The sequence below is a fragment of the Vigna umbellata genome, chromosome 10 (genome assembly GCF_029865625.1).
Source record: "Vigna umbellata cultivar VRB3 chromosome 10, Vumbellata_1.0, whole genome shotgun sequence".
In the NCBI taxonomy this organism is placed as follows: Eukaryota; Viridiplantae; Streptophyta; class Magnoliopsida; order Fabales; family Fabaceae; genus Vigna; species Vigna umbellata.
The window spans coordinates 13,985,780-14,012,447 of record NC_142174.1 but is presented as its reverse complement, the minus strand read 5'-3'; the positions used below and the strand labels follow the sequence as shown (position 1 = coordinate 14,012,447).

Genomic DNA, 26,668 nt, shown 5'->3' with positions numbered 1-26,668 from the left:
AAACGTAGGAAAATGTTCGTTTTTAGGATGTTAAGTTATGTGTTTACTTATATAAAGGAGATATGCGTTCAAGAAAGTGAAGCCTGTGCCTTTTTTTATCCACAAAAAATGAGAATATTGTAGGAAAAATTTGCAACCTATATAGTAATTTGAGTATCGTGTTCAAACTTCTTCTGTTTGTTTTGGGTACTTTTCCCAAATCACATATTCATATTAGTCAAAATTCATGAGTATTGCTAAATTGATAAATCATCTTTTTAAATACGAAGTAAGCGTTAACTCTAAATATTAAAAGAATAAGTTATTGAGTTTGATTCGGATATTTAAAAAACAATTGATGAATTGGTATTTTAATTGAATGATTTTCAGTTTACTAACACATTTTTATCTACATTTTAATTTTCTAATAATAAAAGTTCAAACTCTAGATATTGAATATTCTTTTTAAAATACGTAACTTATCTAATTAAGTATACTAAAAACGTATTTTTATGGGTGAATATCAAGGATATTTAAATCCCTTGTCTTCCATTTTGTGTTTGATTTTTTTCCCTCCAATAATTTATTTTTCGTCTCAATTAATATAGGATAATGATACTTTAACAACATCTTTTTTTTTTACAACATTTGAACATCATCTACGTGTCATGTCATTGGTATGATTATTATTATTGATTGTGAAGTAATTTTGGACCAATTACATAATAACATGTAAATAATATTAAAATATTGTCAAAGTATCATTATCCATTAATATATCTAGGTAACAAAAATTTGGAATAACAGTGGATGAACACATCACATCAGCATTAAATAGAATTAATAGTATTAATGAATGACAAAGAATTATTAAAGGATACACACAAAAAAAAAGGGAAATATAAGTTTAATCAGACAAGAATTAATCTCAAATAAAGACCACTAAAAACCATGAGAAGACAGTTAAAATAGTTTTAATGGATCAAGGAAGAACAAATATATATATATATATATATATATATATATATATATATATATATATGTCAAATTGTCTAGATGAATAAATAATAATAAAAATATCCTGAAATACTAGAAAGCATAATAAAACATATAAAATTTACCTTCGGAATCTTTATATCATTTGTGTTTCAGAAAATAAAAGATCTCCACGATTATGGTGACATTTATTTGGAGCACGAGACAGTGATTTTGTTGTGTTCTTTCTTTATTATAGGTTATTTTATACGTGTTTTGAACCTTAATGAGAGTTTTGGGACAAAGAATCAACCTCATATTTCGCAGTCAAGTAAGAAACTACAGTTTTGCGTTTGTTAAAAGTGTATCTCACAATTAAAATCAAATTAATTTAAATTTAATCTCAAGCTAGAGAATATACACCTCTCCAATCTTATACTCTAAGAAGTAAAGATGTTAGAATCCAACCTAATATAAAGAGTAGTTCAATTTAACAAAAATCAGCATTGATCAATTTCAAACAATATATATTATACAAGTCTAGAAAATTGATATCAGATTTAAACACCTCGTATTAGAACTAAATCACATAAAACTCTAAGAAAAAAACACATAAAACTAATATTTTAGTATAACTAGATTGATTATATACGATAGTAAGTTGTTTTAATTTATGAGATTCATCAATAGTTGAAGAATAAGTGGTTTTTGATAAAAACAATTCTGGCTGTTGGACCCCTAGAAGGAACTTTACGGAGCAATACCTTATTGTTGTCTTAGTTTATTGTTAATGTTTAAACACATGATGAGATATACTAAAATGGTTTGGAATCAAAATAACATTAATAATGTTTTGTTTTATTGTACTAGTCCACAATACTGGGATAACATGTATGCTAAATATTTTAAGTTTTAGCGGCTTCTAATCATTGATTTTTCTAATTACTATTAAATTCTGATTCCGGATAAGCTCTCGTATCCGAATCACCTAAGATTTTGAAAACCCCTTTAGATCTATTGCATTATAAAAATATATATAAACGAAAGAGACAATTACATTAATAGTACGTTCTTTGTTTCTTTTATTATGTTTTATATTCCTTTCGTTTAGATTTACTATCATGTAGCATGGTGGCTTATGTAAGAGATATGACATTACATTCTATAAAAAAAAATCCTTATGATTTAATGTTTATAATTTTTTTTATGTTATTTAATTTTTTTCCTTCAATTTTAATTTAATATAAAAAATTTAATTCATATTTAAATTACTTCTGCTCAAAGTAAACCTTAAGACAAGATAACATATTTATACCCTATTCATCTATCTCACAACAATAGTTTTTAAGATATATACTTAGCCTATTGGGCAAGTAAAACCTAGCAAACGTCACGGGTACAACAAGCCCATTTCATTTAATTTAAGTGTGTGTTGTGTTGTGCTGCATGTGACGCATCTATACTAATAGTTTAAGAGTGGTGGGAGGCATTAATTTTAATTTATTAAACGTAGTTAAAACGTGAATTTAAATTAATTTGATGTGAGATTTTTAGGGAAAATATTATGATATTATGAATCAATCGGTCGTAAACAAATTCATATAAAATATCAAGATATTATTTTTTGTTCGAAACTTCGAAAAAATAATATTTTTTGTTTTTGTAAAAGTTGTTTGAAGTGTAAGCTTCTTTACGTTGAAGCACCTCTCTCTCAAGCATGTCTAAGTTGTACCAAAATCAAACACAAGTTAGTTTGTGATTTATTCGAACGAGAGACATAAGAATATTTGAATAAGTTTATACAATAAATAAAAATATTATTTTCAATCCAAAACCTCAAATTACTTCCCTAAAAAGTCGTTTTTTTCAGCTTTATCTAATAATATCGAACTTCCAACCCTGAAATTTGAATAAAATGACAAGTTTTACTTTAAAATGTTTTGCGATGAGAATAAAGAGTAAAATAAAGAGAAGCAAAGGCATTTGATAAGAAGGAATATCCAAACATGGCTTAAGATTTAAAAATAGTGAAAGTGATTGGGAGTGTGTATAGCACTCAGGAAAGAATGAAGTAATTGTGGCTCCAATTAAAAAAAGCATAAATGATTTTGCGAAGTGACAAGGTGAGAAAATTCAACACTCATGTTTCATGCATTATACTTTCACAACTCTAAAATTCTCGTGCTCCATTTTTTTAATAGTTTTACCTGTTGTTTTGCCTAACCACATGGATTTGATTCTTCACGGAATTTCTTATGGATATTTCATTAAACCACGCCCAATAATACTTTCAATTCTCTCATTGAAACTGACCTTAATTACTTCTTATTCACTTAAAATAAAACTAATGACATTGACGTTCACTTCTTTTTATCTGCTATATATTTTCTCTTGTTTGCTGCAATACGGAATACATATTTAATTAGTGTTTCTGTATAAAAGTTGGGACCAAAATATGAACCTGATGAGTCGCATCTTCTCCTCCTAGGATGTCTTTATCTTCATGTCCTTTTCCTAGTCAGCACGTTTCAGGGAGCATGGGATGGGTACCTGCGAAGGCACTCCGACGCTCAAGTCACAAAAAAGGGAATTGTAGAACTCTTTCAGTTCAATCATAGAAGAAAATCATCAATCTCTCTCAGGAAGAAAACGTACCTTTCTCCTCTCTGTTTTTCATATTTAAAACGATAAAATAAACCGTTTACCTTAAAATCCGGTTGGTTACAGAAGTTGACCATTTGGAAAATACAACCGTTAGGTCGTGTTTGGTACTGGGTCAGTTAATCCCGTGATTTGTGGCATTAACTGTTTATTCTTTTGTTTATTAAGATTTAATATGTTCGAATTGACTGAATTTGACCGGACGTATTTCCTCTGGTATTTTATTGGCTTGTCGTGACATTGCTGGTTAATCGACAACTGTTTAGTGCCACCGACATATACATACGATCGCTATAAACGATCGTCTTAACGATTGATGATAAAAGAGTGATTTGTGGGTCCATCGATGGTCGTTTTCGTGCAATCGACCCACATACGCTCGCTATACTACGATCGTAATATATCTCGGTACAATGTGTTATTTGTTTTCTTAATGGTCGCCCGGGTTACCAGTCGACCATTGGTGAGCTTAGGCATCCTATAATACAATTAGTATTAATTATTTGACATTTAGCGTATAACAAATATAAGAGAAATATTATAAGTATATTTCGACACACAAATTACTACCACATGTTTATCGCTTTTCTATTTTTTTTATATAACACGTATGATCGATCAGTCATCTGTTGATTAAAAAATTAATGTTTAAAGATGAATAATCGATGAGTTTTTTAACATTAAGAGTGAGTCATCGCTCGATTAAACACATATCAGATATTTACATTAAAAATTGAACACATTCATAGATAAAACACATTTATTAACTTTTGAAATGTAATTTGGTCAAATTCTAATTAAAAAAAAAGTCTATTTTTAAACTTATAAATACTGAGAAAAGTGATTAATGAAATTCTATGAATGTCACCAGGTCAAACAACGTACTCCCCACGTTTTTTTTCTCACTGCAAAGACCCTAATTTACCTTCTATTTATATATTATCAGAATTCATAATAATCTATTTATCATTCTGTAAAGTATAAAAACCACACAGTCTGCTCTCTATCTTGAAAAACATTGTCCTCAATACAAGCTTGTTTATTTATCTTGAAATTAAATAGCGTAATATTTTAATTTTTGAAATATTCTATTATACTGATTAGTACTATGGACACATGTATCAAGGAAAACTTTCAAGATAAGAAGATGAATACATAAACACTAGACTTAACTAGAAATCTGAACAACGTTCTTTGAATGAGTAGAAGAAAGTAGTGAAAAGCCAATTCCTATAAGGTTAACATAGAAAAGTTGGCAACGCATAAGCAACTCAGTATCTTTTCTGTCAATTCTTACCTAAAAAGAAAAATAGGTCCGCCATCATCACGCGTGAAATCTGTCCTCTTGACTCTATTTCTGCCAAGTCCTTGCTTCACCATTTCAAACCCTACTCTTTTAACCTACATGTAAGCCTCGTAGAGATTCACATCTTTGGCAAAACATACATTAGTTGTCATGACCGACATAAAAACGTGTTCCTGGTTTCCACTTTCACCACTTTAACGCAGGACCACACCCACTGTCACTTTTAACATACTTACTTCCTTCACCTTGCCTCAAACCCACAATCTCTACTCTACCAAATATATCGATATTATTATATTACACTGTTAATAATTTTCTAATATTAAATTATATTTCAAATTTATTTTTTAATATGATATTACAACATTTATCGTCTTAAAGTCAATTACATGATTCGTTTAATACCCGTATCGCATATTTAATACCACTCATGCGCATTTCTTCCACGCACTTGCAAGCTGAACGCTCTATTTGCATTTTTTTCGGCTTTTTTTATTGCATGAGCAATACTGTCACGACATTAGCCACATCAGATTCGCTTCCAAAGTCTCGAGACCGGACTGCGAGTCTGCAACAGTTGAAAGTGTGTGAATGAAGCATCGAGGAACCTAACAACTCATCATCGTAGACACAACGAGGATACGGAAATGGTCGTGTGGAAGAACAGGTCCAAGTAATGTATTTTACAAACCATTTTCAAACTAGGTTTCTTGACGGCACCACACTCTATAGTACCACGCAATGTTGCTAGAAAAAAATGCAGTTAACAATATTATAGAGCCATTTGGGTTTGACCCTTTTTTTTATATATTGAACCATGTTTCTTTTGTTGCACAAGAGGAAGTTAAGCCAGATTACTGTTATGTCATTGTTGGACATGATGTTTCCCCGGGTGGATACTTGCTGGGATTAATTAATTAATTAGTTAATTATTTATTATATATCAGTTGAGTTTTTTTGGTGGCTGATTTTTAATTTTTTGTGACATGAGTTGCTGCACCTTGCAACTCAAAATTTCTCCTATTGTGACTGCGGACCATTGCACGTAATCTGTTGTCTATGACACTGAGAATGATTACGTTATGCTAAGTGATGTTTTAAGAAATTTTGGAAATCAACGTTTGAAAATGCAGCAGTGCATTCGTTGTTATTCTTGAAACTCTTTCCGCGAAGTTTCCCACAGACTTGAAGTTGTGGTGACTTTTGGTGAGAGATAAGTTAGGGTTAGGAGATGTAATTTAACTGTTATTTCTTATTCTGTGTGCAAACATTCAAACATGTACGAATGCAAAGTATTTGTGTGGTCAATGTCGTAGAACTTTTCTTCCTCTTAATGCCTAATCATTGTGACACGCACTAGGAGATATTATTTTATCAGAAAATGTAGGGCATCGTTCACTCTTAAAGGCATGAGAAATTAGCCATGTTTGGAATAAACGTACTGGTAATCCTTATCATCTTGAACATAACATAGTTTGAAAAGACCAGTGATCTCTGCATAAAAGGTAAAACCCCCAAAAAAGAAAACATTTCCTTCAAATTATGCAAATTTCTTAAAATGATTCTGTGGTAAGAATTTCTTACAAACATTCAAAAAACAGTCAAAAATAATTGTTTTTTTAAATAATGATATAGTTATATTTTAAACATTATTTGTATTATGGCCTTTTAGTTATTATGTGAAAAAGTCTCTTATTCAAGACCTACACAAAATTAATATTAAATTTTGTATTTATTTATGAATAAAGAATAGTTTCTGACTAAATTTTTACCTGTTTACATTACATGCATAATAAAATATATACATTAAATATAAAATACTATTGCGTGTACATGGGGTTTATTAACTACTCACACTGTTACCTGTTAGTAAGAATGAGTTTAAATTATTGTATAAAAAATATCTTTTTATTGTTGAAATTATGTTATTAATGTTGATTCTTTCTCTTAGTAAATTTTCTTGAAAGATGGATTATTACTATTACTATTTTCTGCATTGGATCCTAGACCGAAAATATAATCTTAAAATGCTGAATATGTGGTCCTTGGAGTGATTAGGTAGCTCTGACATTAAGATTTTCTTCCTAAGATAATGTATGCTTTTAGCCCAGAAAGACAGCATCTACACATAATATGTGACAAAAATCAGAATTCTGCTATGCTGCATTTACCGCTAGTCATGTGGTCCATTCCCAGAATCCATAGAGTCATTTCCACATCAGGTTCAGCAATTTGTAAGCGATTCTATCTTCTTCTGCAAAAGCAAATGTTCCACCTTTTTCTGCGTAATTAAAGGTTAGCCAGTTTCGTATAATACAAAGTTATAACTCATAAAAACTATAATCTTCACATAAAGTAAAACCAAAAGTCCAAAGTGACATATTTATCTCCCCTCCCCCGCTTTTAGGACATATATCCCAAAAATTCACTATAAATTACAATTACTTTTATTTATTTTTCACTTTTTGATTTTATGTTACTTTTCATACGTTAATTATTATATTTTTACTACTAAACAAAATAGTATTTTAAGTTTATTCGTAAAAAATATTACTCATATATATGAACTATACTATGGGTTCAAGTGTTTATTTTTCAGATATTGATTCAACAACTTTTGTTAAATTGAAAGCTTCAATTACACTGACAAAAACATCTGAGGATTACTAATAATTGCACTGAATATCATTGTCAATTCGCTCAGTGATTATTAATTACATTATATAAGTGAGTTCCACAAAACTTTAATTCATACGTTTGCCAGAGTGTTACAGACTCACAGAATCTAACAGTTATAAGATAAGTACTTAATATAGATTTTATTTTCACAATATTTTAGGATAATAATAAATAAATAAGGAATCAATTGTGTAATATGTTAAAACGTTGTAAGAATTATCTGGTTCAAAAATATTTTTTCTTGTCAGAAAAAGCTTATCAGAAAAAAGTAAAGTGTGTTCGGAGAGAAGAAAAGAGAAGAGAACCCAAAAAGCAAAGTTTGGTGTAAGAGAGAAATTTTGAGAGGAAAGATAAGAAATCAGAAACATTGGAAAATGAAAGTTATTCATATGTACAATAGAAATGACAACATTTCCTTTCTTTATATAATTAAGCAGATTAGTTTTAAAAGATGTTCTGAAATTTTGTGTTTGACCCAACTCATCTTTCAATATAACGAAAACTGTTTTTTAGAAAATAAGGAAAAACTGAAAACTCAACTAAGTGACACACTACACTAATATATATCATTTATTATTGTTGAAAACACTATTTATTACTAGACAAAACAAAAATAATAAATGTAAAATTATAAAAATAATTATAAAAACTGTTCCTTATTTATTTTTAGAGATTATTTGTAACGCTTAACCATTAATTGATTATCAGGTCATCTTTCGGTTACCAATTGTTTGTTAGCAATGAATTGGGATTGGAAATTTGTATTCAATTGCAAGATCAAAGTTAAGGCATTTGAAAATATTTTTAAAATTGGAATCACGATTTTAAAATGGATAATTGATGAGAAGTAAATAATTTAAAGTCAATTTGTGCCTCATTTTTTGCAGATTTTACCTTACTTACACGACTCATTAAATTGCATAATAAAATTATGGATCCCACGCTAGTGCAATGAGTAAATAAAAATTTTATAATGATATTTTAATGACTAATGTTGATTATCAGCAGTATAGTATTTCTATGTACTTCTTGCGTGTCATTCTCATTGTCCTAATATCGACACCATCACCAATCAATTACCCGCTAATACATATATAAAAAAAACAAAACAAAACTATATATTTAAAAATTATAATCTTTTTTTTGTCTTGGATATACCGTGTATTATTTTTATTTTCAAGAGTTTTTTTTAAATGAATAGTGATACACAAAGTTTCTAATTTTATTATTAGATATTTAATTTCTAATCCTATACTATATTATCATTACTATTATTATTTTACTTCATTTTCTAACCCGAAAGCTATGCTAAATATCACATCAGTAAACAAAATTTATAGAAATTATAAAAATGTAATTATTTATAACTCAATCATGGGACAAGATTATATTTTAATATGATGAGTTAAAACAGAGGTTAGGTGAATAGTTTGGATTATTTCTCTTTTTCAATACCATGACACGTGATGACGTTCTCTTCGCCATCTTTGAGGAATCATTAATTAAATACCATAGTATGATTTATGACTTATATGTTACAATGACGATGAATAAAAAACGAAGGCAATCTAATATTGTATACGTCGTTATCCAAAGAATCCTAAACCTTTTAGTGCGACCATACTCATTGCTACACTGTAAATGAACCTAATCGACTCCAAAACTATATTTGGCCCTATTCAAAGTATGAGCAGTAGTAGAATCTGTGATTAGAATTCACATAGAGTTGTCTTAATGAAAACATTGAGATTTAATCTTTGATCAGCATCCAGATTCCCATGCTGTAAATTGTAAATTAGTGTGATAATTATGCAGTTGAAGAGGTGTTGAGTTTGAGGCAAATGAGTTTTGGCTGTCTCTTAGTGAAAGAAATGGGCTAGAGGAGGGTTGAAGCCGGCAGCACCCATCGCTTTCGGAGGCCAACAAACCCTGCAAAGAAATGGCCGCGTGGTTTGGCTGACGCGTAAGCTCGCCCAACTTTTTCTGATGACGTGGCGATACATGTCGGCCATGAACCCCTCATTCCTACGTGTTCCCTGGCCCACATGTCCACCAGCCAGGTGTACAACAAAACTTTGGTTTCGTCTTTTGTCCCCCTGCTCCGGCATCAGCCCCTCCCATACAACTATTTGACCCGCCTTGCCTACGTGGCTAACCCTTACCTGACCATGACGTCACTCAAACCACTATAAATACCCTTCCCTTCTCCTTTCCCTGCACCGTCTCTCACCCTCATCACCTTACCTAAAACCTTCTTCTCTCTCTCTTTCTCTTTCTATCCCTCTTTGTTAGTCCTCAAAACTCACCATGGCCGTTCAAACTGATTTCCTCTCCTTACCTCGTGACCAGAACGGTCAAGATGCTCTTCAGCTCATCGAGCACTTAACCAAAAACACTGATCCTATCCAGGAGGAAGTCCTTCGCCAGATTCTCTTCCAAAACGCCGATACGGAGTACCTCAAACGCTTCCGACTCAACGGTGCCACCGACCGTGACTCGTTCAAGTCCAAGGTTCCTGTTGTCTCATACGAGGATCTGCGGCCTGACATAGAACGCATTGCCAACGGTGACCGCTCTCCCATCTTGTGCGCTCACCCCATCTCTGAGTTCCTCACAAGGTACACGCTTGTTATCTCTCTCTTTCATAATTCAAGGATCCTTTTATATCTGTCATTTGAGAATATTCATGGTTTGTGTCATGTGGATCGTGCTTTTGATGAATACATAGTGACATGTTGTGCAATGAAAATATTTTTACAGTTCTGGAACGTCTGCTGGCGAGAGAAAGTTGATGCCAACCATCGATGAAGACATGGACCGTCGTCAGTTCCTGTACAGCTTGCAGATGCCAGTGATGAACCAGTAAGTTAACTGTTAATAACGTTAATGATAACGTATTTTCTTCATTGCATTGCAGTTATAGTAATTACTGTTACTACTACCTTTAATTTATTGACTAATTAACTTGGTTTGTTTGTTTGTTGAAGATACGTGTCCGATTTGGACAAAGGGAAGGCCCTTCACTTTCTGTTCATCAAGGCAGAGAGCAAGACACCCGGCGGGTTACTGGCTCGTCCGGTGCTGACCAGCTACTACAAGAGCGAGCAATTCAGGAAAAGACCATTTGACCCTTACAACATCCTCACCAGCCCCAACGCCGCCATCCTTTGCCCTGATTCCTTCCAAAGCATGTACACTCAGATGCTGTGTGGCCTTATCATGCGCCATGAGGTTCTCCGTGTCGGAGCTGTTTTCGCCTCTGGCCTTCTCCGGGCCATAAGATTCCTGCAGCTCAATTGGGACCAATTGGTCCATGATATCCACACCGGAACCCTAAACCCCAAGGTCACAGACCCTTCCATCAGGGGATGCATGACCAAGATCTTGAAACCCGATCCCGAACTCGCCACTTTCATAAAAAACGAATGCTCCGGAGAAAACTGGGAACGTATAATCGTGAGGATTTGGCCCAACACAAAGTACCTTGACGTCATAGTCACAGGAGCCATGGCTCAATACATTCCAACTCTTGATTACTACAGTGGAGGCCTACCCAAACCGTGTACCATGTACGCTTCCTCCGAGTGCTTTTTCGGCCTTAACCTTAAACCCATGTCCGAACCCTCTGATGTCTCCTACACCATACTGCCAAACATGGGTTACTTTGAGTTCTTACCCCATGATGATCACTCTCCTGTGAGTCTCTCCAGGGACTCGCCTCCTCGCTTGGTGGATCTAGCAGACGTGGAACTTGGTAAGTTCTATGAACTCATTATCACCACCTATTCAGGTCTTTGCCGTTACAGAGTGGGTGATATCCTTCAAGTAACCGGGTTCCATAATTCGGACCCGCAATTCCGCTTCGTGAGGCGTAAGAACGTTTTGCTGAGCATTGATTCCGACAAAACAGACGAGGCGGAGCTGCAGAAGGCCATCGAGAATGCCTCGGAGCTGTTGAAGGAGTTCAACACCAGCGTGGTGGAGTACACGAGCTTCGCTGACACCAAATCCATTCCGGGGCATTACGTGATTTATTGGGAACTGTTCATGAAGGACTCATCTCACTCTCCCACGAGCGAAGTGCTGAACAAGTGCTGCTTGGCGATGGAAGAGTCGCTGAATTCAGTCTACCGACAAGGGAGGGTGGCGGATAACTCCATTGGACCGTTGGAGATACGAGTGGTGAAAAATGGCACCTTTGAGGAGTTGATGGACTACGCCATCTCCCGTGGAGCATCGATTAACCAGTACAAAGTGCCCAGATGCGTGAACTTCGCTCCCATAATGGAACTACTCGATTCCAGGGTGCTTTCTTCTCATTTTAGTCCTGCTGCACCGCACTGGACCCCAGAACGTCGTAGTTGATGCAATTGTATAACGTAGCATGTAGTAGTCATGCATAGGATCTTTAATAAGGAGAAGAAAAAAAAAGAAAGAACAAGATGGATGACAGAAAAGGGTTGTTCATGGTTGTTGTTGTTGTCATCACTTGTCAAACCCAAAACTGTCTGTATTTGTTGATTTGATATTTCCAAAGTGGTTGTTTTCTCTGCTTTTCTTTTTGGCCGTGGCTTTGTTAAACAGTGATGCGCTTTTTAACTTTTCTTGTCTGTGAAATATAAGATAAATTTCAAATGGGTGAGCCGTGTAATTAATAGTGTAAAGAAACCAAGGCTTGTTTTATCCCAGTGTGGAAACCATGTGTTTCAGTTTCACCCTGTATTTTGACGATTTGAAAAGACGTGGAAAGGTGAGTGATGGAAACAGTTGATTTTTGTTTAGGGTAGGTTGATTTGGTAAGAATTGAACTTGTGATGTGATGAGTGATCCAAGTATAATAGCTTGAAGTTATCTCTTTCAATAGGCACTATGCGGATGTACTTTTGTGCACGTGCTACATATTCTGTCCGCGACACTAGGTTAGTTTATAATTCGCAGGTAGATTGTGAAATGTGTCGAGTGCGAACCCTGGTTCGGCTTTAACCTTTTAATAAATAAAAATGTTTTATTGAGGCATTATGTTCTTGGAAGCATCAGAAGACCCTTTATACCGCACTTATGCGAGCTGTTGTTGAGTGCGTGGCTGCGTGAGGACCTTATTACTTACTGTCTGTCACAATCGACATTCCATAATTTTCAATTATATTTAATTACTTTTAGATTAAATTTGGTATCCTTTCTAACTAACATCTTTGACTATCTTTACCACATCTCATCTGATTGAAGAAGGGTAAACAAAGGAAGGTGGAACGCACTCCATCTCTGCCTTCTACAGAATTTGAATTTCTTCAACTGGAAACGGAATATGCGTGCTTTAAAAATGAACAAAAAAAGAATATAAAATTCCTGATAAAGTTGGTTTTTGCATTTCGATGGTTAGTTAACATATTTGACCGTCCTTAACGTATTTGACTTACACAACTTGTGTTACTGTGAATATTGCTTCGAAAGTGGCAGTTATATGATTCAATGTTGTACTTGAATGAATGCCCATTAAAGCAACTAAAAGAGGAGGGAATAAAAGAATAACTATATTTAAATATTAAAATCTTGAGTGGAGATTAAGTTATTTGAAGAAATAATTCTGACTATGGAGAGGGGTACGTACAAGACTCATCGATTCAAGTCAGAGGAATAAGCTTCAACCAAAATAGTGGAAAATGTGATGCATGAGATCACACTTCAGCATTTTTTTATACTTATCACGATATTAAATAATGTTATTCCAAGAGTTGATGTTTTTGTACTTGTTTCCTTTCACCCACATGAACGTGTATTAGTATTAATCGAATATTCCAACATTGTCTGCGTGTTGGGATTGGTTTCTACGTTGTGTTTTGGTATGGATGTGAAATGGTCAAATGGGTTCTTATGTGGGTTGGTTGGTTCGCTTAGTTTGATAAATCATTTGGGTTGAATTATGAAAATTTAAATAAAAGAATCCAAATTTTTAATGGTTCGGGATAATTTAGTAAGTTCCTTAGCCTATGTATTATTTTTTTAATTGACAAAACCATAGATAAAATTTATATTACATATATTGTTAATGCATATTTGAAGACTAACATGTTACGCATATTGACTATTGCTTTAAAATTTAGGGTAGATATAATTTCGGTTTCTCAAATTAAATAAAAAAAATTAGAATTTTAGTCACCCAAAATTCCAAAATCAAATTTTAGAAATTAAAAAATATTTTTAAACCGTTTTTAATATCACTAAAGCAATTTTGTCTTAATTTGAGAAAGAACGGATCGAACTAATCGGACTTAACAACCCCATCATTTGCCTACGGATTACTTTCAGCAGGGTTGTTGAGAAGGAAAAAATAAAAGAAAGTCCATGTTACTTTGATATGTGATATGATTTGAACTTTGAACACTATAGTTGAAGAGAAATAATATTATATTAGGAAAGACCTTTGAGATGCATGTCTCGTTGATATGACAAGTGTGAAGGCAAATTAAGACTTTGAAAACTAGTTGAAGGCAAAATTAAGACTTTGAAAACTATAGTTGAAGGTAAAATTAAGACTTCCTTTGCTTGGTGGCTTTAGGATGAGGTTGAGGGAGCACATATATAACTTTAGTTATGTTTCCATTTTTTTTTATCTGAATATTCAAACATAATTATATATCTATAACTCAAATTTAATATCATTAATTAAATCAAAATATTTAATCATCGCACTAAATATTCTTGAAAGACGACACTTGACTTTTGCCAATACGTTTCACACTCACACACAATCATTAACATATATCTAGAACAGAATTTGCATTTTATACTATGGTTAGATGCTATTCTGTTAGTTTTAACTAAGCAATATTTTTTATAAAAAGATAATATACTAAATATGAAAAAAAGTAATCTAACCCTTTTTTAAGCTATGTTGTCTCACCCTTAATCGGGGAAAACATATATAGGTTGTGCGAAAGTGAGGCAAAAAAATGTGACAAAATGGTTGCTTTTTTAAGTTAATTGAATATAAACATAGGCAACCCTCGATGTAGTTGGTGGTGGTCGGAATAAGGTTTTAAAGTGGTAGGACGCTGTTAAAGTAAAACCTTTGGTTGTCTTCCTGTCTGGTGAAGCTCATCACTATTCTCTGCTTATTTTTAATCATAGGTTTGAATGTACAACCAGAAAAGCTCTCAATTTTTTTTAAAGTAAACAAAATCATTATAGCAGCATAAATTATGTGTTTAGTTTTGGTTTATTAGCAAGGTGCTGATAACCAATAAATACATTTACGACATTATAGTTCAGCAAATACAAAAATGACAATTCATGACATTTCGAACTTCATCACTGCCACATACATGCAAATAAATGGAACATTATAAAGTATTGAGATCTCACAGTGATAAACTTTTTTTACAAATCAATTTATAAGATTGAATTAGAATTAAATTCACTTCTTAAGATAATATTAAAATCATTTAAAATTTTATTTTAAGGAAATTTATTATTTGTAGAACTGAAGTTCACTGTGAACATGGCCGATAAAAAAAATTAGATGAACACGAGTACTAAGTAATGAATTAGACAAAATTTACTTTGTTGATTTTCTGACCAATGAAAATTTTAATTTACTTTGTAAAGTTAATCAATCTTTCCATTCTAAAATGACTTAATTTTTTTTATATATAAAAAAATTGATTGATATTTTTACCTTTTAACATAATACTCCTTTTAAAAAAGATGTCTTTGATATATTAATTAAAATTATATTTTTATTTAAAAAACGACATATTTATTGGTATTGTTATGTGTAAAATAATTTAAACTATAAGAGAATTAAAAGATCATCTATAAAAACGAATATTTATTATTAATTCGATGGTATACCCGATCCTACTGTCAAATTATACTTGTATCGAAGTGAAGATTAACATGTTATCGAAATAAGGTAAACGAAACTTAAGTAATTATAGTGTTTGAGAAATGAAAAGAATTTTGGAGAAACATAGGAAGGTGGAATTTACGTGAGTGTTGTGTGTGATGGACATTAAATAATGATTAATGATGTTTTAGGGGTTTGAGGAGGAATAACATGAAAGATAATGATGGGGAGATTGTTTTGTAGGTTGCATGGTTAAAGGGGTTGAATAGTGGAGGTGCAGCTGTGTACTGATAAAGTAGAAGATTAGGTTAGATTCCAGGTCGATCACGTGCATTGTTTTCTTCTTCTTCGACAGTTCAACATCTCTCTCTCTCTCTCTCTCTTCTTCTGTGCTTTTGTTTTGTACTCTGCTTTTCCTTTGAGCCTTTGTCCCTTCTTTCACTCCCATGATAACCATTGAAAGAATGCTGCTCTTTTTATTATTTCTCATCACTCACTTTTCTATCTTCAACCACGATACATATCCTCAAAGTTTCTGCCAACCTTTATGCTTGTGCTTTGTCTTCTAGTGTTGCAATATACTTCATTTCTTTCTCTGTGTTGGTACCATTCAACACACAAACTATTATTATTTTCTACAAAGAAAAATATTTTTTTATAGCTTATTCTTTCTTACTATTTACTTTTTAAAAATTACATATATAAAAATTTATCACTTTATTTTTATACCATGTATAAATGAACGTAAAAATGTATTATTCTATCGTTATTTACTATTTCTTTTACCTAAGGTTAAGCCTGATAATAAAATTACAATTTCAAATCTTTCTTTAATTTAATTTTTTTAATTTCTTTTCTAAATTTTCAAACCAATTTTAATTTATTCAATTTCATCAAACTGACTAATAAAAAGATATTTGTCTTGATTTAGTAAAATGAGATTTTTCTCTAGTTATACATTATATTCTGATTTTGTATTTAATCCATGTGAAATTTTAAACAACCTTTTTCATAAGGCTCTTGTGTATGTGTGAGAGTGTATGTTTTATGGAGTTCACTTATTACTTAATGCTAACATTAGAAGAAGAATATCAATAAAAAATTAGGAGAAGAATTTGAATTCTTTCTCTTTTAGAATCATTGGAAACTTTCGGTTTAAAAAGACTTCTTTTGTATGAGAGGATACATGTTTTATAGAGCTCTTATATTACTAAAGGGAAAATTACCGATAACTTCTAATCAATGAACTAAGAAATTATTACTGGTAAAGTTTACGTTACATTAAATCTAAAATTTGAATATCTTATATCTAACCGTTGTTCTCATTTATATAATATTTTACATGTTTTTCTTCAATGTAAAACGTTACGTTTATTATCAAACATTGGAAAGATATTTTTCATTTTACGAGGATATTATGTATATTTTATTATCGTTAAATTACACTGTATTTCGTTTTTTTCTTGCTTGAAAATATATGTTCATTTTTTTCTATTAAAAGAACAATGTTTTGCACGAGTTTAATTTCATGTTTATTAAAAAATATGGAGAACTTTTTTCGTAAAGTAATTTTCGATATGACTAGTTGTCAGTTTTTATTAGCATTTACAAATTATCTCTTAATCTTATAATATAAAAATGGACGACTTTTCAAAGGCAATAATAAAGTCTAGAAATATTTTATTTTATTTTCCAAGCGTTTTCAAAAATAGTACTTAGACTAAAAATTATAGAAAAGTATGGTATTCAGAGATGCTTTTCATAATTCATCACTGTTTTTATTGTTAATGAAATTTATTTATGTTGACAAACTTTAAAATGCACTCTTAAATATATATATTCCCACGTGTCATAAGCTTTAATTCTCTGAATCTATATTGAAATATGTAGTTTGATTATTCTCTTAATAAAGGATATGGGAAAAAGGTAGATAAAAAAAGTAAAAAATATAAAAAAATAAATTAAAATAAAATAAAACTTAAATTTTTTGTTCAAGCTAAATAGAAAATAAAATTGTATTACAAATTGTATACAGAAAATTATATTACAAATTTATATTCTCAAATACAAAAAAAATATATATAGAAGAACAAGTTAAAATTATGGAAGTACATATATTAATGGTGACTGCTAAATTATAAGCAAAACTAGAAGCATAGTACTCTGCTTTAAAACACTCTTTATATAAAATCACCGAAAACACATAATATATGTCGCTTTTTTTTATTATAGATAGTTAATTTAATTTTTTTAAAATACAACTGAATTTAAATAAATAGTGACTTAAAGGTAAAAAATATTAAGATAATTATTTTAATTTAAAAATAATTAAATTAAAACTAATAGTTATTTAAAGGGTAAAGATATAAATATAACTATTTTAGTTTAAAATAACGATTATTTAAAGGATAAAGTAAAAAAAATGTGTACAATAGAAAATCTCTTTATATATTATTACTGTCACTTTTTTTTATAATAATAAAAAATAATAAAACTATAATTACAAATAATTTTTACAATTTGATTATTAATAGTTCTTATTTATTTTATAAATAAGTTTTCTATTTATTTAAATTTTAAAAACTGTTATATTTAAAAGAAAAACAGTCAAATCGAAAAAAAAAACAATTAAATTTTAAAAAAAAATATTTAAAAGATAAAATCAATAAAATAATTATTTTAATTTTAGAAATGGTTATTTAAAGAATAAAATAGAAAAACTAATATGTACACAGAAAAGGAACCCCTTACAGGTTATAGATTATATCAAAATTTTAGTTATGAAACCTGCAAAAATACCGATACTCTAACTCTGATAAATAAACAATTGTAACATATGTCAAGTTGGTCACATATTTACTCTATCAAGATGATAATATGTAGATGTTTATTTTAGATTATGTAATATAAAAATATTTATTATCAAAAACTATGTATAAGTTGTGTCAATGAAAAAACAAAACATTGAAAATAGAAGAAATTTACTCTATACTTTTGTAAAAAATTATCAACAAGTTGTATCATAGAATGACTGTTTGATCCTACAACTCCAAGATCTCATCCTGTACCTCCAAAAATTTCACTTTTAATCTTCTAACATCTCATCATCATCCTGCACCTCCAACTTTTTCAAAACTCTATTTTTAACTTTAATAAATATTTTTCCATTTTTTTTCTTTTTTATTAAAAATAATCTTCACTACCTTAATAATAATTTAATTTAATTTATTTTAAAATTTAAATATTATTTAAAATAATTTTGTACTTTAATAATTATTAAAATATAATTTATATTATAATAATAGTTATATTAAAAACATAAAAATAAAATAATAAAAATAATAATAATAAATAATAATAAAAATAAATTTGATTTAATATATTCAAATATATTAAATTATAATAAAATATTAAAATAAATTAAATAATTATTAAATTTTAAATAAAAATGAAAATTTTAAAAAGCTTATTTATATATTAAAATCTATAAAATATGTTAATACTTTGTTTTTTATTTAAAATTTAATAAATATTAAACTTAAATAAAAATTATAATATGTACTTATTATATTTTTATACTTTAATAATTAATAAAATATAATTTATATTTTTAAAATAGTTCTATTAAGAAAATTAAAAAATAATAACTAAAATAAAAATAAAAACAAAAATAAAAATAATACTTAAAATCATATTTAATATATTTAAATATATTAAATTATATTAAAATATTAAATTAAATTTAGTAATTATTAAAATTTTAAAGAAACAAAATTTTGAAAAATTTGTTAATCGGATATCGATATCCGATGAGTTATAACCGATACCCGATAAAGAATTGTTTTTAAAATTTTATTTTATATATAAATTTTAATAATTATTTAATTTAATTTAATATTTTAATATAATTTAATATATTTAAATATTTTATTTAATATAATTTTATTTTTTATTTGATAAATAACTGTTTTAAAATTTTGTTTATTATTTAATTTAATTTAATATTTTAATATAATTTAATATATTTGAATATATTAAATATTTTATTTAATATAATTTACTTTTTTGTTATTATTTTTATTTTTTATTTTTAATATAATTATTATTATAACATAAATCATATTTTAATAATTATTAAAATGTAAAATTATATTAAATAATATTTGAATTTTAAATTTAGTTATTATTAAGGTGATATAAAGTCTTTTTAACAAAGAAAAAGAAGAAAATAAAAATATATTTATTAAAATTAAAAATAAAATTTTCTATAAAGTTAAAGGTGTAGGATAATGATGAGATGTCAGAAGGTTAAAAATGAAATTTTTGGAGGTGCAGAATGAGAACTTGGAAGTGTAGGATGAAACACTCTTATAGAATATGTCAACCTTATCAGCCCATCTTAAACTCGTATTGGGCCTAACTCTTGAAGTATTTTTCCCACACTGATTGCCTTTTATCACCTATTTTCTCTATTTAAACCTTTCATCTTTAAAATCTTAAAATGGGTCAACCCGACTTAGGCCCATAATAAAATCTTTCTTCCTGTTCCCTTAAATTTATAAATCTCATATTATCTCTTGTTAAAATTATAATAAAATATACCAGTTATCGTTACATTTCAATATTTTTAAATGAATCTAGACCGTGCATTCTGAAATGTAGTTTTAAATCTGAAAATATTTCCTGAATTGTATAATTTAGAATAAATTTAAAAAATTTACATTTCAAAATATATACGTTGAAAAATATTTTTTAATCTGAGCATATGTTTCAGAATGTACATTCTAAAACATATTAAAAAATATTTTTTGTATTGTATATTCGGAAACACTTTTTTGAACGAAATACATTCTAAATTGTATAATATAAAATATATTTAAGAAAAAATATAGTTCAGAATATACATTCTAAAATATTTTTAAAATATGTATTTTATCATGCTGTGAGATGCATGAAGAAAACGATAAATGCAAAAGGGATGTTATCTAGAAATGAAGTAGCACAAGTAGCACATATTGGTTGATGGTAGAATTGAAAATCGTAACTTGACTAATCAAAGAACAACGGTCAAATTTCATATTTTTAAAATTTAATATATATATATATAGTATTTAGTCATATAAATAAAATTTTTAATTAATTTATTTTTAATCAAATAAATTTAAAATAATTATTTTAAATTACTCCATTATAATTAATAATTATAATTAATAATTAGAGATTAATTTGTAAATATTAATAAATTAAATTATAATATTTTTATATATTTACCTCTTTCAAATAATATAATACAAAATATATTTTTAAAAAGTAATTTTAATTTTAGTTTAATAAAAGTGAATTAGCATATTGAAACTTGTCCTCTTGATGCCTTGTAAGCAAACGAGGAAGTTTTAAAACTTATACTTACCTTGTTGGGTGAAGCAAACCCACTGGAAATGAAATTGAAGTTTGTGACTACGGTACAATATGTTATCAAATACAACATGTATTTAAAAAATATTAATATATTTATTTTTGAAAATAATAAATACAATATATGATATATGTGTACTAAAAAATTATCATAATTATAAAAATATAATAAATATATAATTATCATTGTATAATCTAAATTAAAACTATATATATTAAAATTGTTAACATAAAAATTATAAATTATTATCATCATAAAAATATTATTATTTATAAATACTTTTGCAATTTATTCCCATAAAACTGAACCTGAGATTGAGAAATCCCAAAGTTAAAAACATTAATTAATTCCAAATTAGTAAAAGTTGGTCTTGCAGAAGCTTTTTCTGAAAATTCTCTTTCTTTAGAAAATATCTTTCTTCATTCTTAAGAAAATGAAAATAATAAAGCTTATCACTACAGTTGATTAGCTATTATATCTATCAACTGATACGCATCACATCATTCACTGATTTCACGACTTGTTAACTAATATTATAACGAAGCTTTCATGTTGACACTTTTGTCAGCTATGAGCATGATACCATAAAAAATATAAAGAATTTGTTTAGTTTTCATCTGAAATATTTGCTTCATGTGAAGAAATAAATTTGTTAATACACTGTTAACATAACATACCAAATAGAAAAAGAGAAAAAATGGTAGAAGAAGAAAAAGAGAGGGAGAAAACAACTTTCCTTGAAAATAAAATATCTTGTCATTTGTAGAAGATAAGTACAAAATTTTAATAGTATAATTTAATGGATGTAACAAGTTTCGCATACGATTAAAAAATAATTTATATACATCAGATACTTATGTTTGTATTTTATATAGTTATATCTATTAATAATTTTTAATTACTTAAAATGATTACGTTTTTCTACCATTTTAAAACATTCATTAAAACTAAAATATAACAATATTTAAAATTAAATATGCCTTTAATATTTTAATTTAAAGAAAAAATTGTAATTCAATTTTATTCTAAATTTTGATATTTTTTACTATTAAAATTGAAAAATAGATAAATATAATTTTTTAAATTAACCTAACGTTAATACTTTTTACATATAAAACTGTATTTTAAAGTCACATTTGAGACATTTCATTTATTTCTTAATTTTAGAATTAATATGCATTAAAATTTGAATCATAAACGAAATTAACATTGTATCTTTATGCTTTTAGTCTGTTAGATTTGAAAGAGTAGGTCCTTCTTTTTTGTTTTTTTTTTCCAAAATTCTATTTCTCCAACATTAATCAGTTATGTCATGTCTCCTGATGTTAATAGTCTATATTAATGAAATAACGAAAATGAATATAAGCAGTGAGGACAAACCTTGTGTTGATTGTCCATAAGAAAATAAAATTAAAATAAGATATGTAAAACTTAAAATAATGATATTGTACCAGTGATAATGGTTTGAAAATAGTGAAACCTAACTATTTTAATATTAAATAATTTTTTTATAAGTAGTTTTGTTATAAATAATTTTGTTATGAATAAGTTTTATTATTTTAAAATATATTATTTATTTATAAATTACTTTTTTATGGTTCTTTTATTTTTTTTTATTGGAGTTCTCATTTTCTTTCATTTGTTTGAAAATCAAAGATTGTCAAAGTAATCCTCGACATGAGCTCTCCACTTCCACCAGAGCGGTTTTCTCAAATAGAGTAAGTTAGTTTTATGTTTCTCTTGATTGTCTATTTTGGATCCCACGCTAGTGCAATGAGTAAATAAAAATTTTATAATGATATTTTAATGACTAATGTTGATTATCAGCAGTATAGTATTTCTATGTACTTCTTGCGTGTCATTCTCATTGTCCTAATATCGACACCATCACCAATCAATTACCCGCTAATACATATATAAAAAAAACAAAACAAAACTATATATTTAAAAATTATAATCTTTTTTTTGTCTTGGATATACCGTGTATTATTTTTATTTTCAAGAGTTTTTTTTAAATGAATAGTGATACACAAAGTTTCTAATTTTATTATTAGATATTTAATTTCTAATCCTATACTATATTATCATTACTATTATTATTTTACTTCATTTTCTAACCCGAAAGCTATGCTAAATATCACATCAGTAAACAAAATTTATAGAAATTATAAAAATGTAATTATTTATAACTCAATCATGGGACAAGATTATATTTTAATATGATGAGTTAAAACAGAGGTTAGGTGAATAGTTTGGATTATTTCTCTTTTTCAATACCATGACACGTGATGACGTTCTCTTCGCCATCTTTGAGGAATCATTAATTAAATACCATAGTATGATTTATGACTTATATGTTACAATGACGATGAATAAAAAACGAAGGCAATCTAATATTGTATACGTCGTTATCCAAAGAATCCTAAACCTTTTAGTGCGACCATACTCATTGCTACACTGTAAATGAACCTAATCGACTCCAAAACTATATTTGGCCCTATTCAAAGTATGAGCAGTAGTAGAATCTGTGATTAGAATTCACATAGAGTTGTCTTAATGAAAACATTGAGATTTAATCTTTGATCAGCATCCAGATTCCCATGCTGTAAATTGTAAATTAGTGTGATAATTATGCAGTTGAAGAGGTGTTGAGTTTGAGGCAAATGAGTTTTGGCTGTCTCTTAGTGAAAGAAATGGGCTAGAGGAGGGTTGAAGCCGGCAGCACCCATCGCTTTCGGAGGCCAACAAACCCTGCAAAGAAATGGCCGCGTGGTTTGGCTGACGCGTAAGCTCGCCCAACTTTTTCTGATGACGTGGCGATACATGTCGGCCATGAACCCCTCATTCCTACGTGTTCCCTGGCCCACATGTCCACCAGCCAGGTGTACAACAAAACTTTGGTTTCGTCTTTTGTCCCCCTGCTCCGGCATCAGCCCCTCCCATACAACTATTTGACCCGCCTTGCCTACGTGGCTAACCCTTACCTGACCATGACGTCACTCAAACCACTATAAATACCCTTCCCTTCTCCTTTCCCTGCACCGTCTCTCACCCTCATCACCTTACCTAAAACCTTCTTCTCTCTCTCTTTCTCTTTCTATCCCTCTTTGTTAGTCCTCAAAACTCACCATGGCCGTTCAAACTGATTTCCTCTCCTTACCTCGTGACCAGAACGGTCAAGATGCTCTTCAGCTCATCGAGCACTTAACCAAAAACACTGATCCTATCCAGGAGGAAGTCCTTCGCCAGATTCTCTTCCAAAACGCCGATACGGAGTACCTCAAACGCTTCCGACTCAACGGTGCCACCGACCGTGACTCGTTCAAGTCCAAGGTTCCTGTTGTCTCATACGAGGATCTGCGGCCTGACATAGAACGCATTGCCAACGGTGACCGCTCTCCCATCTTGTGCGCTCACCCCATCTCTGAGTTCCTCACAAGGTACACGCTTGTTATCTCTCTCTTTCATAATTCAAGGATCCTTTTATATCTGTCATTTGAGAATATTCATGGTTTGTGTCATGTGGATCGTGCTTTTGATGAATACATAGTGACATGTTGTGCAATGAAAATATTTTTACAGTTCTGGAACGTCTGCTGGCGAGAGAAAGTTGATGCCAACCATCGATGAAGACATGGACCGTCGTCAGTTCCTGTACAGCTTGCAGATGCCAGTGATGAACCAGTAAGTTAACTGTTAATAACGTTAATGATAACGTATTTTCTTCATTGCATTGCAGTTATAGTAATTACTGTTACTACTACCTTTAATTTATTGACTAATTAACTTGGTTTGTTTGTTTGTTGAAGATACGTGTCCGATTTGGACAAAGGGAAGGCCCTTCACTTTCTGTTCATCAAGGCAGAGAGCAAGACACCCGGCGGGTTACTGGCTCGTCCGGTGCTGACCAGCTACTACAAGAGCGAGCAATTCAGGAAAAGACCATTTGACCCTTACAACATCCTCACCAGCCCCAACGCCGCCATCCTTTGCCCTGATTCCTTCCAAAGCATGTACACTCAGATGCTGTGTGGCCTTATCATGCGCCATGAGGTTCTCCGTGTCGGAGCTGTTTTCGCCTCTGGCCTTCTCCGGGCCATAAGATTCCTGCAGCTCAATTGGGACCAATTGGTCCATGATATCCACACCGGAACCCTAAACCCCAAGGTCACAGACCCTTCCATCAGGGGATGCATGACCAAGATCTTGAAACCCGATCCCGAACTCGCCACTTTCATAAAAAACGAATGCTCCGGAGAAAACTGGGAACGTATAATCGTGAGGATTTGGCCCAACACAAAGTACCTTGACGTCATAGTCACAGGAGCCATGGCTCAATACATTCCAACTCTTGATTACTACAGTGGAGGCCTACCCAAACCGTGTACCATGTACGCTTCCTCCGAGTGCTTTTTCGGCCTTAACCTTAAACCCATGTCCGAACCCTCTGATGTCTCCTACACCATACTGCCAAACATGGGTTACTTTGAGTTCTTACCCCATGATGATCACTCTCCTGTGAGTCTCTCCAGGGACTCGCCTCCTCGCTTGGTGGATCTAGCAGACGTGGAACTTGGTAAGTTCTATGAACTCATTATCACCACCTATTCAGGTCTTTGCCGTTACAGAGTGGGTGATATCCTTCAAGTAACCGGGTTCCATAATTCGGACCCGCAATTCCGCTTCGTGAGGCGTAAGAACGTTTTGCTGAGCATTGATTCCGACAAAACAGACGAGGCGGAGCTGCAGAAGGCCATCGAGAATGCCTCGGAGCTGTTGAAGGAGTTCAACACCAGCGTGGTGGAGTACACGAGCTTCGCTGACACCAAATCCATTCCGGGGCATTACGTGATTTATTGGGAACTGTTCATGAAGGACTCATCTCACTCTCCCACGAGCGAAGTGCTGAACAAGTGCTGCTTGGCGATGGAAGAGTCGCTGAATTCAGTCTACCGACAAGGGAGGGTGGCGGATAACTCCATTGGACCGTTGGAGATACGAGTGGTGAAAAATGGCACCTTTGAGGAGTTGATGGACTACGCCATCTCCCGTGGAGCATCGATTAACCAGTACAAAGTGCCCAGATGCGTGAACTTCGCTCCCATAATGGAACTACTCGATTCCAGGGTGCTTTCTTCTCATTTTAGTCCTGCTGCACCGCACTGGACCCCAGAACGTCGTAGTTGATGCAATTGTATAACGTAGCATGTAGTAGTCATGCATAGGATCTTTAATAAGGAGAAGAAAAAAAAAGAAAGAACAAGATGGATGACAGAAAAGGGTTGTTCATGGTTGTTGTTGTTGTCATCACTTGTCAAACCCAAAACTGTCTGTATTTGTTGATTTGATATTTCCAAAGTGGTTGTTTTCTCTGCTTTTCTTTTTGGCCGTGGCTTTGTTAAACAGTGATGCGCTTTTTAACTTTTCTTGTCTGTGAAATATAAGATAAATTTCAAATGGGTGAGCCGTGTAATTAATAGTGTAAAGAAACCAAGGCTTGTTTTATCCCAGTGTGGAAACCATGTGTTTCAGTTTCACCCTGTATTTTGACGATTTGAAAAGACGTGGAAAGGTGAGTGATGGAAACAGTTGATTTTTGTTTAGGGTAGGTTGATTTGGTAAGAATTGAACTTGTGATGTGATGAGTGATCCAAGTATAATAGCTTGAAGTTATCTCTTTCAATAGGCACTATGCGGATGTACTTTTGTGCACGTGCTACATATTCTGTCCGCGACACTAGGTTAGTTTATAATTCGCAGGTAGATTGTGAAATGTGTCGAGTGCGAACCCTGGTTCGGCTTTAAC

General features: G+C 30.8%; 2 protein-coding genes across 2 annotated transcripts; both read left to right on the top strand.

The window, feature by feature from the left end:
- Positions 1-9,804: 9,804 nt before the first annotated feature.
- Positions 9,805-12,153, top strand: LOC148191972 (putative indole-3-acetic acid-amido synthetase GH3.1). The gene is made up of 3 exons (XM_088101059.1): positions 9,805-10,218; positions 10,361-10,462; positions 10,588-12,153. Exons 1-3 carry the CDS (start codon positions 9,908-9,910, stop codon positions 11,963-11,965), a joined length of 1,791 nt encoding a protein of 596 aa, XP_087957185.1. The 5' UTR covers positions 9,805-9,907; the 3' UTR covers positions 11,966-12,153.
- An 11,735-nt stretch (positions 12,154-23,888) lies between these two features.
- Positions 23,889-26,237, top strand: LOC124819864 (putative indole-3-acetic acid-amido synthetase GH3.1). Its single transcript, XM_047291460.2, has 3 exons — positions 23,889-24,302; positions 24,445-24,546; positions 24,672-26,237. The coding sequence occupies exons 1-3, from the start codon at positions 23,992-23,994 to the stop codon at positions 26,047-26,049; spliced, it is 1,791 nt and encodes a 596-aa protein (XP_047147416.1). The 5' UTR covers positions 23,889-23,991; the 3' UTR covers positions 26,050-26,237.
- Positions 26,238-26,668: the final 431 nt, after the last annotated feature.